The 17,946-nt window shown below is 35.9% G+C and overlaps 2 protein-coding genes across 2 annotated transcripts in view; both read right to left on the bottom strand.

Annotated features, from left to right (window-relative positions):
* Positions 1–17,946, bottom strand: part of LOC144411850 (protein FAM107B-like) — a 195,681-nt gene that overhangs the window by 106,515 nt on the left and 71,220 nt on the right. The gene's annotated exons all lie outside the window — the stretch shown is intronic.
* On the bottom strand, positions 5,515–16,230 carry LOC120335769 (mitochondrial glutamate carrier 1-like). The gene is made up of 9 exons (XM_039403387.2): positions 16,068–16,230; positions 14,563–14,591; positions 13,301–13,432; positions 10,061–10,116; positions 8,919–9,125; positions 8,157–8,292; positions 7,284–7,441; positions 6,914–6,989; positions 5,515–5,733 (listed from the first exon to the last, which is right to left on the bottom strand). The coding sequence occupies exons 1-9, from the start codon at positions 16,104–16,106 to the stop codon at positions 5,580–5,582; spliced, it is 987 nt and encodes a 328-aa protein (XP_039259321.2). The 5' UTR covers positions 16,107–16,230; the 3' UTR covers positions 5,515–5,579.

The following is a 17,946-nucleotide window of genomic DNA, read 5'->3' as shown; positions in this document are numbered from 1 at the left end:
TGTGCAGTAAACACGAAGGGAATTAATTGGAATAACGGGAGATCGTTGGTTTATTCAAACCTCGAGTCTGCAATTAGGCCAATTTCACACTGCAATGAAATTCCTGTTCCAGTGTTTTAAGGCTTGCCCGAATTGGAAATACCTGGCTCAGAAGAAGACCAATATTACTCTGCGCGGGTTCGCAGGTTCAAATCCCATGCAGGGATGGTTATGTGCGAGAGGATTGCTGGACTCCTCGTCGTCGTAAAGTGGTTCACGTAACCGCTGGTCGGTTACGGCTTCCTCCACCATCAAGTCCATGCTTCCGAAAACAAATAACTAACTAATCCCATACCAACCTGGACTGGTAACAGGACGAGAGGCCGTGGTTCGCCATAGGGTTGAGCCCTCTTATCGGCTTTTCTCACCCCCAGGATAAATATGTAAATCCTATCCAAACCTCCATTTTGTCCACAGATAATAGTGAAGGCACTGTTTTAGATGTGGGTTTTCCTTTTTCTTCACTACCAAATCTTTTTCTTTGAGGAGAACCTAATGATCAGACTAGAGATCTCAACCTTTCAAAAGAATCTTCTAAACTTCTAGGATTTACATATTTATCCCGGGGGCGAGGAAAGTCGATAAGACGGCTTATCCATATGGCGAACCACGGCCTCTCGTCCGGTTACCATTCCAAGTCTGGTATGGGATTAGTTACATTGTTTGTTTTCAGAGGCATGGACTTGGTGGTGGAGGAAGCCGTAACCGACCAGCGGTTGCATGAACCACCCAATGACGGCGAGGAGTCCAGCAATACTCTCGCACAAAACCATCCCTGCATGAGATTCGAACCTGCGAACCCACGCAGAGTAATCCCACGCTTAGCCCGTTGAGCCACACCGCCGCACTTCTAGCTTCAAGACTCGAAGAAAAAATTTACTTCAGCCTGGAACTCTCATAACCTTCTAATTATCCTACTGCAGGATTCAGAACTGCCCCCAACGCACGTTCATAGATTCAGCCAGAAAGTTTGAAAGGGGAAGGTGGGTTCTGAAATTCCTATTTGCCAAGTTAGATCGAAACAGCTAGAGCAGGGGTTCCCAAACCGCGGCCCGCGGGCCAAATCCGGCCCGCGTAACGATTTAAAATGGCCCGCCGAGCTTACGTGAAATAGCGTTCAACAGATTTTATTTCTACCTTTTTGCGATCTAGATAGCGCTAAGTTATGTTATTATCAGAGTTCAAGCACGTGTTTATCGTAACAATTCAATTATACCAGTATATCAATTATATGTACCGGTGTTAGGATTACATAAGACAGTAATTTAGTTATCAGCCATATAGGAAAGCTTAAAGATGTCAGAAATCAAACGAAAACTAGATTCAGAAAACTAACGTTTCTTGGATAAATGTCAGAGTTCGTATTTCTCCATTGAAAAGTATCAAACTTTAGAGATTTGTCTTCTTTGCCAACGAACTATTTCAGTTCTGAAGGAATACAACGTTAAGCGCCGTTTTGTTCAAAAAAATGTCAAATAAAAGTGAATCCACTTTTGGGCGCTACATTCTTCCGGCCCGCGAACATCTTTCCAATTCTAATTTTGGCCCGCGGCCAATAAAGTTTGGGAACCCCTGAGCTAGAGAGTCCGGCCGAAATACGTGTGTTTTCGTTAGTCGTCGTGTCTAAAAAGCGTTTCAAGTTACGAAAGATTGCTGTGTATGACATCATACTGGAAGAGGGGTGGCGGGTTCAGACCAGTAATAAAGAGTACTCTTGACGCTTTGCACAATTCGCTATTCCCCTTGCAATTTTCCATATGCAACTATTTTTCAACCAAGCACACAGCCGGCCAAAACACGTCGAGGAAAAGGATGCACCACGGAAATTTCAGTAAAATTAATCATAACTTGGCCAATTAGTAAGAAATACTGAAACCTACCTATTCAATTTCAAATAACTTGTTGCACTAGTTACTTTCCTATTATTATAACTTTATATTCACAGGGTACCAAGGACTTTGGGGTCTCTAAAGGCTATGATCCGACCCTGCTTTTATGGCCTTCAAGTGAGGGTTGGGCTTCCACCCTGCTCCATATAATGACACTCAGCACTATGTAATAGCATATATCTTTATTGTGTGTATAAGGAGCAATTAACGAGCGTTTCTAGCGAAGAAAAAATTATGACAAAACAATAAATGCTTACTATATAGGCAAGGCTGTGGGGCCTAATTTTCGGGTCGTACACAAGCAAAAGTTCAAGTGTTGGTACTCCTGAAGTATGCGCACCAAAATGTCGAACAGCCTGAATCCTAACCTGGTACACAACCTGAGTTCAGGTTGTTCGCCATCTTGGTACGCATACTTCAGGAGATTCCAAATTTTCTTCATTATTGTAGATGTAATTAAGAAAATTATGGGTTGTGTTTTTTGGGTCACCCTGATTTTGGGGAATGGAATAATACCCCTCTCACACTAGGCAGAAGATACTGTGATACATAAAAATACAATGCGATAATAAACAAACTTACGTTGTTATACAATTTGAAATCATTAAAGTTAATTAAATAGCAATGTTCTCAAAAACACTATTTTTTGCTCAATTTTTTTTTTCTCACTAGGCCCACAGTTATCACAGTAAACATGGTGCACAAAATTTCAATGTAAAAAATATTCTCACAAATATACAAATCAAAAGAGTTGGGATTAAAAGAAAGTGACACTTTTTTGCTCAGTTAGCTCCATAAATATCACAGATCTTGCAACATATTTTTATGAATAAGACCAGGGATGTGCATGCCGGCCCGGCAAGTCAGTGTGGCCCTTGTTAACACTCAGATTTTTCCCCATCAAGCATGAAATCCGACAGTTTATGTTTAAAAGTCACTGTCGTGGTTAAAAATACATAATCTTTTTTGCTCTTGTCGCTGCGTTAGATATTTTGCCGTTTTGTCTGGTGTCTTTATTACTGACGGCTAAGCAATAGCCACATTCTCTTGCCTTGCCCTCATGGAAACCCTAATATATTTTGTGTGGCCCAGATAGAGGTCTTACTTATATGGCCCACCCACAAAAAATGTCGCACATTCCCTGAATTATACCCTTTATCACTCGCTAGGTAGTCAAAAACTTGATGATTAAATTTTTTCAAAAATTCATTGTGATGATAAATAATCTTACAGTACAGTATTATACAATTCAAAAGCAATATAGCAATAAGATCTATTTAGTCATTATTTCCCCTTTTCCCCACAATTATCACAAGTTCAAAAAATGATACTTGACGTGGCGTTATTTAACGAAAATACAAAGTGATAAGTAATCTTTCATTATCATACGATTCAAATAGTTGTATCAAGAGATTAATTTATACACTTTTAAATTTTTTTTTCCTTTCACCCAGGGCTGATAACATTTTTAAATGGAACTTGGCGGAGCGTGATTTAACGAAAATACAATGCGATAAGTAATCTTATGTTGTTATACAACTCAAATAGAATTATCACAAGAGATTACGGTAATATACTCTATTTTACTTCACCCAACTATTATCACAGGGCCGATAACATGTTTTAAAGAAATGAAACTTGACGTAGCGTGATTCACAAAAATACAATGTGACAATAAATAATCTTACGCTGTTAGACGATTTTTTTAAAAGAGTTATAGCAAGTGAACCGTTTATTTTTGTACATTTTTTGTCGCTTCGGGAGTAACCTTTTTTCTTACTTCATCCCACAATTATCACAGATTTAAAAGGAATGGAACTTAAACAAATATACAATGTGACAATAAAAAATGTATGTTGCTATAAGATTTTAAAATGTTATAGGCTAGCTACAGGCCTTTGTCCCATAAAATAATCTTTAGCCAATTGTTTCCTTCTTTAACGGCAGAATTATCACAGCAAACTTGGTTCACAAAAATTCAAAAAGAAAAAAAAATAATAGTATGTTGTAATACCATTCAAAAAGCATTATAGCTACAGGTGGATGGCCCCTCATCAAATTTTTTTTTCTTATTACAGCCAACAATTACCAACATATGTTCATAAGGAATGGAATAATTCCCCCCCCCCCCCCCCCCCCAGAGAAATAAATTTTTTTTTTTTAAAAAGATGATAATAAATCGGATTTGGAAAATTGAAACAAAAAATGAAAAATTTTACAAGAAAAATTGGAATTTTTTGCAACAATTACATTCTCAAAGCTTTTGTAATTCAGGGAAAATATTTGGAAAAAAATGTCATTTTTTTAACCTTAGCAAGAAGTAGACAATAATTGAAGAAACAAAATTCAGTCTAGTCTATTTTAGTACCAGAATTAACCCAAGTGGAACACAACGGAATATTCACATACAAAATAACAAGTAATTATGCCGCTATTTGCTCTTCCAGAAATTCTTGAAGTGATAATAGTCAGAATAATCAAATACAAAATAACTAAGAATTTTGCTGCCATTTATGGAAGTGAATTGGGCATTGCTCAAGCGTAACTAATCAGAATATTCACATTTAAAACAAGTGAGCTATGCTCGAACATATGGACACATAGAGCCACATAATTTTGATGACGTAGTAGCGAAAAAAAAAGTAATAGACTTCTGGAGAAAAATTTTATCTTGAACCACTTAAAAATTTCAAAGCAATTGGTCCAGAAATCAAAGTGGAAAGCAATTCCTTCAAAACATGTCAAAGAACAACAACAAGAATGAGAACAACATACCAACAAAACGATCGCTATGTCCACTACGTGTCCAATAACAAGTATTTATGCTGCCTGCTTTTGGGATTAAGAGGATTTATTGAAGCATAACGAAACAGAATAAACACATACAAAATAGCAAGTAAATATGCCGCTACCTTTTGTTGGATTAGGCAGAAATGAAAATAAATTAGACGAGTAAATTGTAAAGTGGCAAGGTTGCTATGAAATTGCTGGAACTTCATTAAAATATAACATTTTTTGTCATTGTGTCAAGCTATGTAAGCGAAAATTTTACCTAGCGCTTCACCACCGTGACCTATTCAATTGCTTCAATGGGAGAGAAGCCAAGTAGACGATTTATTTGAGAATTAATGCTAATGATATTATAATAGCAATTAAAATATTAGGAAAATTGGTGAAATACAAGCCAAGAGTCAGTTAAACAAGACAAATGTTCAGATAAACGAGCCAAATGTTCAGATAAATGAGCCAAATGTTCAGATAAATAAGCCAAATGTTTAGATAAATGAGCCAAATGTTCAGAAAACGATACAAATGTTCAGACAAACAAGCCAAATTTTTGAGATAAACGAGCCAAATGTCCAAAAAAACAGACAAATTTGAAATTTACTAGAAAACCGTGAAAATACAAATATCAGTCAATAATTCAACACTTTCAATAAAAGTTTAGAAGGAACCACAGTTAGATGAAGAAATTTCAAAATTCATAAAAGCGTGACATCACAAAAGTTTTAAAACCGGCACTATTGCATCATACTAGATATAGTGAAAAGACAACACAGTACTATTATTACAAAATAATAACAAATGGAACTTTTTACTCTTTATTAGATCACATTAGAGCAATTATTATATCACAAATAGTTTGTGACATCACACAGGTCGTAATTGCTTAACACCTAATATATATTCCCCTATTCCAAGGAAATAAACACCTTGAGCTATTCCGAACAGCGGTGCAATAACCATCGCACGTGGCAGTGCTCCTCTGAAAAACGCTTTCAAGCCTTCTTCCTTGTAAATTCGTCTGAAAATAAAGATAAATTGCAGCACAGGGTTGCGGAAAAAAATCGCAAACACTGTATCAAAACTCGTTACTTATCGATCTTGATCGGTAAGTATGTTTGTCTGTTAGATGCACGCGATATCTCACGAAAGCGAGGTTGAATCTGCTCCAAATTTTGCATGTGCATTCACCATAGTTCGGATCAGAAGCCTATTGATTTTGAATGAATTATGTCGTATAATTAGAGAGTTATTCTTTAATTAGTGATGGGACACGGGTGTCGCTATTGAGAGCGAAGGATACACACTACTAGATCGATAAGTCGGCGGTCTCTGATCCATATCTCGTTTTCATTTTATTGTTGCAGGCATAAGCAAACCCACGAAAATACAGCGTCAGTGAGAGTCAACTCAACCCGTAGTTGAGAGCCGAAGACAAAATATTAGTCTACATGTAACCACACCCATATTTATTTTTTCTATTACGTGCACAAACAAAATCCTTTGTCATAAAAATTAGCTCTATTCAGAGTTTTAACTTGTCAACAACTACAATACAAAAAAACGAATGACGAGTGGTGTTCTTTTTGATTGCCAGCTGACTCTCATGCCCATCGACATCCATTAAACATAATTTTGATGGCACCCCCGTAGTATGCAAACCAAGATGGAGGATACCGGAACGTAGTACATGTGCCGGGTTAGGGTTAGGCCGTAATTTTATTCCAATTTTCTTTATTTTAGTTCTGTTAGGAGTTTGAGGGACTAGCCAAGATGTCTGCCATCTTGGTTCGTATACTACAGCAGTACCAATTTGACCACGATAAATTGCACGCAATTCCAGACGTGTCCGAATCTTGACCCATTCCCAATTTACAAACGAGAATATCGATCAGAGACCGAAGACTTATGCGGTTTCAAATCATGACTCTATAGTGACACCGCGTGTCCCATCACTAATTAATTAATAACTCGCTAATTATACGACATAATTCATCCAAAATCAATAGGCTTCTGGTCTGAGATATGATGAATGCACATGCAAAATTTGGAGCAAATTCAATCTCGCCTTTTTGAGATATCGCGTTCATCTAACAGACATACAGACAGACGAATACCTATCAACATACTTACCGATCTTAAGATCGATAAGATACTTTGTATCAACCCACACAATTAGCAATTAATGTCAAACAACCTACCTTGCACAATCCTTTACGCCTTTATATTCTCTGTTATTTGTTGATGGAGCCAACGTTTGGATTCTTGTCTTCACAACTAGATGAAAGTATACGATTTTTAACAAAATATTTCACAGTTCTAGTCTGTGAAAGGTTCAGACAAGCCGATATGCAGGGGTAAGGCATGTTTTGACCTCCGCAATTAATGTCATAGTCAAACATTTTATAGTATCGATAAATTTCCTTTGCAATTTTAAAATTTTCGAAGACAATATAATACAAAATTACTCGGCATGGGTTATTTGTTAACTTGAAAATTTTCTAATCAAAAATAAAAAAAACGATTTCTCAGTCTGTGAAAAAACTAATAAAAGTGAACAGTGATACTCACCATCGATAGGATTAACAGACACGGCAGCTGTTGCCCCGGCAATCATTCCTGCAAACAACGAGACAAAGAAAGGAGATCGGGTGTCGTCTCTTCGTCGTAGGCCGATGGCATTAAGATGAGCGAATAACGGGAAATAGATTACAGAAAATGGAATGTCCCTGCGCAAGAATACAAATGAATTTTTAAGACATTTTGCTCAAAGCCAGGTTAGGCAAAGGACTCATTGCTGGGTAGAACGGTACTACCGTAGTATGTGAACCATCATGGCCGGACACCGCAACATAGTACTTGGCTGGAACCCGAACTCGTAATAGAACTAAAATAAGGATAATTGGAATAAAAGTATGGCCTAACCCTGGTACACATACTTCGTTCCGGTGTTTGCCATCTTGGTTCACATACTACAGGAGTACCAGTATAACAATGTGAATTGACTGAAATGCGCGCTCACTCTGTAGTAAATGACTCATCTTGACTCAGTGACCAAACTAAAGGTTGTGGTTCGTCATATGATTAAGTTTTATTATCAGCTTTCCTCCCTCCGGGAATGTAAATCCTATTCTATCCATCTCTGAGCGAAGTTACAGAGAAGTATATTCTTGATTTCCAGATTAATTCAGTTATTTTCCCAAAAAAAATTTCATTCAGAGCATTTGACAGCAGACAATCAGTCAAAAAACAAAGTTTACTCAACACAAATAAAAAAAACAGGTACTACTGAAGTATGCGCACCAAGATGTCGCATAACCTGAACCCTAACCTGGTACACAACCTGAGTTCAGGTTGTGCGCCATCTTGGTGCGGATACTTCAGGAGGTCCAAAAATAATTTCTTTTCTTTTCTACTGTGAATTAGCCATTCCAGTATCCGCACCTCATTAAAGTAACACTAAGTCCCTTGTACAATCCAGAGATTCCTTTAGTTTGAAGAAGACCTTTTGCTACTGATAATGTCGATTTTGATTGGATGCTTAATGTTCCTTTCTGACCAATTACAGTGCTCTGAGCAGCTAAAGAGAAGACAGAGAAAATGTAAAATTTTAACATGTTTTATACTTGATAGTTTTCATATTATTTTTATGAATATGCCCTAGATTAGGCTTACTCAAACTGGGCCCACGACCCTCATAAGGGCAACAAAACAGTACCACGGGGGCCACGAGCAAAGGCTATATCAGTGAAGATTCACAATTAATACCTTAATCCGTTCTTGAAATGTCATGGTAACTGCGATGAAGTTTTTTCGTTTTACAGATTACATGACTGCAGCAAATGGGTATTGGTTTACAAAGACCGTCAACCAGTGATTTCCTTACAGCCCCCTAAAATCCCAAACACCCCCTTAATTTTTAGGTGTGACACCATACTTTAAATCTTAACATAAGTAAAAATGTATTTGAATATTCAGAAACTGTCTCATAAGCTGGCGAAGCTGCCCAGTCAAACACCAAACACATTGTTATGAGCTACAAATAGTTTTATCACTAATAACAAAATATTCACCGCCCCCTAAATATGGGAACATCCCCCCTAAAATAAAAATCTGGGAAGCATGACAGATAGGAAAGTCAAAACTTGAAATGTGGTTTGAAACAAAAGATCATTGTAGGCACCTACAACAATAACACAAACTTACCTAATTTTCCTGCCAATTGTCCATGTATTTTCAACATTTCCATGGGCGTGGTCACAATAACTTGGAACAGCCCCGCCCCGGCCCCTGCCGCCACCTCTTGCATTAGAGAAAGATGGCCACCTTGTGACATGGAATGACGTAGCGTATCGTTGGCCGCTAATTTTATCGCCTTTTCAGGCATAATCAAGAGGAGATTGACCCCTGAACCTGGAAGTAGGATATGAATTTCATATTATTTTCGAAGAGAGGAAAGCCTATAAGATAGATCAATCATAGGATAGGGTTTTTATACTCGTCCCATAGGAGAAGAAAGTTAATAAGACGAATCGATCATATGGCCCCTGGGCTTGGAAATAGACATTTGGTAGAAATTTTGTAGGTGAGAGTGCCTGAGATGTCCAAAATGAATCTAATCTCTCAAACAAAAATGTAGACCCTTGTAAGGGGATTCCCCCTCCTTTCTGAATAAATTAAAAGTACTTCTGATAGGAAATCTCCTTGGCGGTCGGTCAACCTTGTTGACCTTGTAGTATTGCCCGCCCTTGCGATTATATTTTATGATTGTTTGCTTGTTTATTTTACTTCAATATGTATTTTAAAGAAATATTCAGAAATAAATCATTATCTATCTGTGCATTTGTAAAAGACGCAATCTATTACACTGCTCATGGGTGGGGTGGTGGTCTCCATGGGATTTGTCTTTGATAAGCCCCATTAGCTAGTTACAAAATGGGGTACTCCCGTAGTGTTTTTAACCAGGCCAGGTTTAGACCATGATTTCATTCAGGTTTTCCCTATTTTAGTCTTATTACGAGTTCGGGGACTGTCTGTGTTAACCAAGTGAATATATCCCCTGCCCATAAGTTTCAGTCCCTTTACAGAACTTGATGTAAAGTAGACGAACAAAACTAGTTACCTCCATATTGGAGCACCCAAAATGGTCGCTTTATACCACAGCACTCGTCGGAACACAAACATCCCTCCCCCGCACATTCCAAAAAATGTATCTCAGTACAAACAAACTGATTCAATTTCATAAACTGAGTTTTTATCAGGACCTGTGAAGCCAATTTAATATATAGATTCCTTTGGGAAATACCTCCTTTCAGAACATAATCATACCACCTTGAAAATAAAGTTACCTCTGTACATCCCAAAGAATCCTTCATTTTTGAAAACTTTAACGAAGCAATCAAATCTGAAAAATAAATTGGGTTTCAGAAACAAGGTATTGAGATTCGGACAAATCAAGTGGGGGACAGATGTTTTACATTTGAAATATTCGAACGCCGTGTTTATTATGCTGTTTTTTTCACTAGGGTCTAAATAAATTGTTCCATATAAAAAAGAAAATCAAAACTATTCTATGTAAAAAGTATTTTAATACAGATATTAGAAGCTAATTTGCAATTTTACCAAATTGAATTTTTCTATTTTTTAGAGAGAATTCATGATTTATATGTAAATTATAAAAAGAAATCGGTAGATATGATGAATTTGTGCCAAATTTATTCCCAAAACGATATGTTAATATAATGTTATTCAAAAAAACATGTTTTGAGAAAAATTTGAAGAATCTAATAATTTTTTAGGTACTCCCGAAATATGTGAACCAAGACGACCTACACCGGAACGTAGTATGTGTACCAGGTCAGGGTTAGGCCATAATTCCAGGTACAAATACTACGGGAGTCACTTGGCTAGTCCCTGAACTCGTAATAGAACTAATTAAGGAAAATTGTAATAAAATTATGGCCTAACCCTAACCTGGTACAATACTACGTTCCGGTGTCCGCCAACTTGGTTCACATACTTCGAGAGAACCTTTTATATGCATGATTCAAATTTTGATTAAATTGGTATAGGCCTCTATGGTGATTTGGCACCACATTTAATCGTAATTTATTTTTGGAAAAAAAATGATTTTGAAAGTACGATTTGAGAAGAAATCTGAGAATGGAGATAATCATTTTTATGAAATATTCCTTATTTTTTGAGAATAAATGATTAATATTAATATGGCATTTATATAAAATTATATATTTATATGGTATATTTTCTGATTTTTCACGGAATTTAATCCTAATACAATATTTCAAAATACCACAATTTTTCATATGTAATGAATTTATTGATAAATATGATCTATTAGAATATTTGAACAAGAATTTACTCAGAGAAAGGGGATTTGGGGAATCCAGCTATTCGAAAATATGCTCAATGATGTCGTGCAATTTAAAAATATTTCAGAAGCAACGCAGAACCCGAAAATCAAAGTACCAGTAATCATTTTTTTCAAATTCGTAATTTTTAGCATTAATTATTAATTTATGTGAATTTTTCATAAAATTTGGAAGATTTGATGATCTCGCACTAAATTTAATCTCGAAATAAGAACGACTACAAATAAAGATGTTCTGGAAAAGGCGTGTTTTGATAAATTTTCAGACAACTAAAATAACTATTTTTATGTAATTTTTTTTATTTTTGGAGAATTTAAAAATTTGGTAAACTTTACATAAAATTTGGAAGATATAATGAGTTAGCACAAAACGCCCAAAAATACGGATGTTATGAAAAAGGTGTGTTTTGAGAAAGGAACCGCAATAACCATTTTCATGTAAATTTTTTCTTATTTTTGGAGAGAGAATTTAAGAATTATGTGAATTTACACAAAATTTGGAAGATATGATGATCTTGCAACAAATTTAATCCCGGAATAACAACGTCTAAAAATAACTATGTTCGTAAAACGGCGTGCTTTGAGGAAAAAAACAAAACTATTTCATGTTATTTGTAGAGAGAATTCAAGAATTATGTGAACTCTGGAAGATCTAATGATGAGCCCAAAAAAAACGATGTTCTGTAAAAGGTGTGTCCAGAGAAATATTCAGAAAACATAAATGGTTATTTTTAAGTAAAATTTTTTATTTTCGTGGGGAGAAAACAAATTATTGTTTGAATTTACATGAAATTTGGTATATTAGGTGATTCGGCATCAATTTTATTCTCAAAATGGCACAATGTCCTGTATGTAACAATTTTGTTGCCGAATAGACAAATTCAGGACATTCTAAATTAAATTTGTTCATAATGGCATTCTTAGAACGGCCGAGAATTAAAATTATAGAATTGGGCTATTTCACTGAATTTATATTTGTTCCAATCCAAAATAATGCAATTTGTAGATATCACCATTTAATCTGAAATTTGCGATTTTTTATAAGTGAACTTTAAATAAATTTTGAAAAAACGATTTTTGGGCCAGATTTGATATTCGATAATATCTCGTTTAAGCATCCTTGTAGCAACGGCCACGCAAGGATCCGAAGTAGGAAATAGACAAGGAGGAAGGGCCTGCAGTTCAGTACAGAATGTCCTAGTACTTTAAATATCTTTGAAACAGCAATGCGAATAACTCTTATTAAAAGCCGGTCAATTTTATGGCATAAGAGCTATGTCGATTAAGCATTCTTGTGGCAACTGACATACACGGATCAGAAGCAGGAGGTAACCAAGCAGAAAGGACCTGCAGTTCAGTAGTTATGGAGTTTCCTAATGCTTACAAAATCAAATATCATTACAATATTTTAACAGCTGTACAGATAACTCTAAAAATCGGCAATTTTGTGGCATGAGAGCTAGAAAAAGTCTTTTTGATATTAATATTCTACTAATTTATTTATGAACAACATGCAAAAGGGTTTAGAAACTTTAGTTTAATATCTAAAACGTGAAAATTTAATACGAATATTTGTACGTTAGGTTTAGTCTTTGACAGATTCCGTCCGCATTTTGAAATTGTCCATTCTGAAAAACAAGCCTTTTGTTACATGACAAAGAAAAACGATATTGTGAACAAATAAAGTAAAACAATAAAACAAAGAATAATGAAATACATTTTCTTATAAATCCCTGAACCTGATTATGAAACGCCAATTACTAGCATGCCAAAAGCGAAAGTTTCAAATAGGTAAAGAGATGAGAAACATGAAAAACACAGTCAGATTCAGCCTTCAAACAAATTAAGTGCAGAACAAGATATAAAGCAGTCCTTGACAATAATTACGAACCAAGATAACTTCACAGGAAATACACAGAAAATTTGATAGAAAATTACCTTGTATACCAAGAAAAACAAAAGTAATATGCGCATGAATTGGATACGATCGGTACTCACTTTAAGCACAACAATTGCGAAAACTGCGAGTGATTACCGGCTCTGAGATATCTTACTTATGAAGCCAAATTAATGCCCAAATTAATTGACCTATTTACAATTAAAATATTTAATATAATACAAAATATAGTGAACTCACCACACAATTTATCTGTTTCATAAAAAATTATTGAAAAATGAAAATGAAATTTTTATTACTTACGTATTTTTATAGAGGACTTCTCCATTTACTTTAGTCTGATCGTGAAGTCGGGTTTTAACCAGATCAAGCGGAAAGGTACAAGTAACACCAGTTAAACCTGCGATTCCACCGTTCAGGACACGAGCTGGTAATCTGAGGAAATAGAAAGGGTTAGAATTTATACATATTTATCCCGGGAGAGAGGAAAGCCGATAGGTAGGACTAATCATATGGCCAACCAAAGCCTCTCGTCCAGTTACCAGTCCATGTTGGGTATGGGATTAGTCAGCCCAGTAAAAAAATTCCATGACGGACCCCTTGAAATTTTTTTTAAAGATTCCCAGCCTTATATATAAAGCGCAACTCTAATGTGTGATATCCAGTCTGTTTTGATATTTGGTAAACGTGCAAAAGGGTAGCGTCAGCTACATCTCTGCAGTTAATGATGGCATGAATTGAACTCTCTCTGTGATATCACAGGCCCACAGCTCTGTGATATCACAATGGGGCAGCGTGATCAAAACAGAAAGTGAAGAACACGTTGGTTCAGTGGTGATTGCGAAGCAGCAAGAAGCGACAAATGTGTATTTGCAAATTTAAGCACTTAATTTTTGTATTATCCGGCTATAAGCCGTATTACACATCTGTTTCGCGGACCCTCCGAAAGTGCTTCACGAACCCCAAAAGGTCCGCGGGCCCCAGTCTGGGAACCACTGAGTTAGCCAGTTATTTGTTTACGGATGCATGGACCTGATTGTGGAGGAAGCCGATTCCGGTACATATAATTAACGTGCCGGTATAAATGAATTGTTTTGAACACACACATGCTTAAATTGTAATAATGAAGTAATATTTGGAATTATCTGGAACAAACAAAGAAAAATATATAAAGTGTTAAACAATTTCGCTTACTTCGGTAAGTTTGATGGGCCATATTGAATCACTACATGGGTTGTAATTGCAAGTGCAGTTTTAAGTATTCTGTGGCGTCTGCAGCTGCCACAAAACCATGGTGATATTTCCATACCATGGCCGCTACGGCCAAACCTATGGCGACTGACTTTTTAGCTGCCACAAATCAATGACGAGCAGCCGTTACCGCGGCAGCAAATTGAAAACTAATGGCAGGTAAAATTTTGCTGACATGAACGAGTTAAACAATTTCGCTTACTTCGGTAAGTTTCATAACGCTTAATACGAAGCATCAACTGCAAAAGCTGTTTTTTTAATCACTCTGTACATATAACACTTCTGATCTTAATCAAAAAATAACTTCAACTCACTCTGTTGTGAAAGTTCCTCTGCCTTCAACCTTTAAATGAGTTGCCATTTAATTTTCAATAAATTTCCAGAAATAAAATATGGAGAAAGAATGGAATAAAATTAGGTAATTCTACCTAAAACTTAAGGCCTAGAGATTCTAATCTGGCTGTAAAAATGGAAGAATAGATTTGAATTAGATTCTGGAAAAGCCGCATACAATAATATTAGGATTTTTTAGGAGGATTTGTTTGAAGCTAGGTCACTTGCATTCACTCGGAAGTAAAGGAGACTCATTTCTGAGCAAAGTTAGAGGCGACCAGAATGATGATGGTCCAATACTCCACTCCAAAGTTAGTAAGACTCTTCTCTGAGGAAAGTTCTGGGTACTCACTCAGAAATAAGGAGGCTAATGACACTCACTCGGAAGTAAAAGAGACTCATCTCTGAGCAAAGTTACGTTCACTCACTCAAAAGTAGAGGAGACTCATCTCTGGGTAAAGTTACACACACTCACTCAAAGTAAAGAACACTCATCTCTGAGTAAAGTTACGTTCACTCACTCAAAAGTAAAGGACACTCATCTCTGAGTAAAGTTACACACACTCACTCGGAAGTAAAGGAGGCTCATCTCTGAGCAAAGCTATGTGCACTCACTCAGACGAAAAGGAGACTCATCTCTGAGCAAAGCTACACACACTCACTCAGAAGTAAAGGAGATTTATCTTTGAGCAAAGTTATGGGCACTCTCTCAAAAGTAAAGGAGACTCATTTGAAGCAAAGTTACAGGCACTCACTCAGAAGTGACATAGACTAATTCATCAGCAAATTATGGACACTCACTCTAAAGTAAAAGAGATTCATTTCTGAGCAAAATTACAGGCACTCACTCGGAAGTAAAATTCATCTTTGAGCAAAGCTACGAGCCCACCTTGTGAAGAATATTGTGGGATTTCGTATTTTGCCAAATCGGAATTGTGAATACATAGACTACTTGTTGCGGATTAATGGTACTTGAATAACAAGACTGAAATTCCGTAACTTTTTGTTTGGGGTTTCAAGTGGTTGCCAGAATAAATATAAATGTTTTGACAACACACAGTAGGATATGTCTGATCTACTTTTACATAATCTTGTGTCCTTTATCACTAAGAGTCATTGAATCATGTCTTGTCAGAATATTCCTATTCTAATATTCTAGCAATTATTCTGGCATATATCATGTCAAATCAGGCTTATTTTATTATAAGAAAAGGCGCTCCAGAAGTGGAGATAACTAAGTTTGTTCGCCTACTTTACATAAAGTTGTGTAAAGGGACTGAACCCTATGGGTAGGGTGGATATACAAATACCGTACTATACTAAATACTAATCCAATACCCGACATGGAATGGTAACCGGACGAGAGGCCGTGGTTCGCCATATGGTTAAGCCGTCTTATCGCCTTTGCGGGATAAATTTGTAAATCCTTTCCTATATTCCTACTACATTCAACTTAAAAATTTCCAGATTAGAAAACCTATCTTACCTCCTTTTCCTCGACACTACTATCTTCATTAGAACTCATAATTGCCCTCTAAAACCAGTTCACAAACATTACAAATTGAGTGAATAAAAGAAACCTATCCTAAACACTGCGATTTTTTTTTCGCAAAAAAATTGACTAATCTAAAATTCTAATCTATCCTGTCTACACTACTTTTATTTATTTCACAAAGTTTAACATAAATTATGGTGCACTATGACATCACAAACCAAATTTATTAATATAGGCTACCAGAAATTGTCAACAAAAATAATTTTCATATTTATTCAAGAGGTGGGCAACCTTTTTCAGTTAGTGTGCCAAAATCAGCTAAAATTAATGATAAAATTTTTCCACGTGCCAACAGAAATATATGTGACAACTTACTACTGACATTTTTAATATAGGTATATGTGAAGAGCCTTGAAGAAATGATAACAATTTCCCTCAAACAGTGAGGACACAATGAACCAAAGTTGATTTTATTCACCATAAAAACAATGCTTTGCTACTTTCAACAAAAAAGATGAACCTTTTAAACGAGCATTAGGTTATTTTTAAAAAAAATATCAATCTAACAAAAAGATTTTTATTTCTTTTATTCTTATGCCAGTTTGCTATATCAGACTTCTGCTGCTGCACCATCGCTGATAAGGATTTTATATTCGTTTATATCACCTCTGGTCCTGAGATAGGACTTTCATATTGATCCCAGAGACAAACAAGAAGTCGAATGAGAGGCTGTAGTTTCCTGTTTCGCCTAAACAAACTGTTTTGGTTAACTTTCCCTGATAAATATAAAAAGTCTAACACTATTCTCATGACTGTTTCCCACTTTTGCGGGCCTAGTGAAGTAAACGCCTCAACTCCTTGAATATCGCCAAACAGCAATGTGATGTGGAATTTTCATGACTTTTTAGAAAAAATCTGTAATACTTCAATGCAACTGATGTATTAATAATATTTATCTCATTATTATTCATTGTCTGGCGATGAAATTCTCGACAGACGTGTTCAGTTAAAATCTATCCCACTCAATCTATTCTCAAGCAGGTATGGCCCATGCCAGATAGGGTATATTGTTCCGCGCGATTCAATCTAATACTATATACAGTGACACACAAACTGAAGAACAATAATTGGTAAAAACAGCCAATAAAGGAAATTACTGAATTGGCAACATTAATGACACTGTATTGGAAAGACTCCTAATTCTATAATCACTATTTTCCAATCTAATGCGCAAACATTAATTTTTTTTCCAGGAAAATCAAAATTAACTTTTTATATTATTTGATCTTGGGTTACTCTGACCATCGAGTCTAAATCAACTTATAACTATATACCGGTGACGATATTCCATTTAATCCAGTAATCTTGTTAACTAGGTTAAGTGTTAATTTTATCGACGGGCTGCATAGCTGACTTGATTACCTTGGGTACGGTAGCTTCGCTACAGCCTAGTCACAGTCATTACATTTTTTCTAATTTGAAGAAACAGGGAGTTTACCTCCTTGAGGGAATAAACTACCATACCGATCTTCTTCTTCTCACATAGGACATGGACGTGCTATAAACTAACTGACTATATTGTACATTTCAAACTAACTGACTATATTGTACATATCGTCAGCGTGTCGTACCTCATTGTCTTGTTTATTTTACTCAAGTTGTATATGTATAGCCTATATCATGTCTGTTGTCCTATTACTGTATTATAACCCAGCAGTCCTAAACTGCTGTTATAATTGTTAGTAGAGGTGCATGTCGCACATCTGTGTCTTAGGTCAGTAAGGTCTTGAACATGTATTCCCGTCTCTGTTTTACTGTTTAATTATTATGCAGATATCATATTTCTGAGGCAAATAAACATACATACGTT

The sequence above is a fragment of the Styela clava genome, chromosome 2 (assembly GCF_964204865.1).
Source record: "Styela clava chromosome 2, kaStyClav1.hap1.2, whole genome shotgun sequence".
Taxonomy (NCBI): Eukaryota; Metazoa; Chordata; class Ascidiacea; order Stolidobranchia; family Styelidae; genus Styela; species Styela clava.
The sequence above is the reverse complement of the archived record's forward strand: the minus strand, read 5'-3'. Positions and strand labels throughout refer to the sequence as shown.

Excerpts from the sequence above, each read along its gene's own strand:
- LOC120335769 (XM_039403387.2), bottom strand. The coding sequence starts at position 16,106 with ATGAGTTCTAATGAAGATAGTAGTGTCGAGGAAAAGGAG. Across the intron at positions 13,433-14,562 it reads AGAGGAACTTTCACAACAGA|ATTACCAGCTCGTGTCCTGA; the intron begins GTGAGTTGAAGT and ends CTATTTCCTCAG. Across the intron at positions 6,990-7,283 it reads GTCTGTTAATCCTATCGATG|TTGTGAAGACAAGAATCCAA; the intron begins GTGAGTATCACT and ends ACTTTCATCTAG.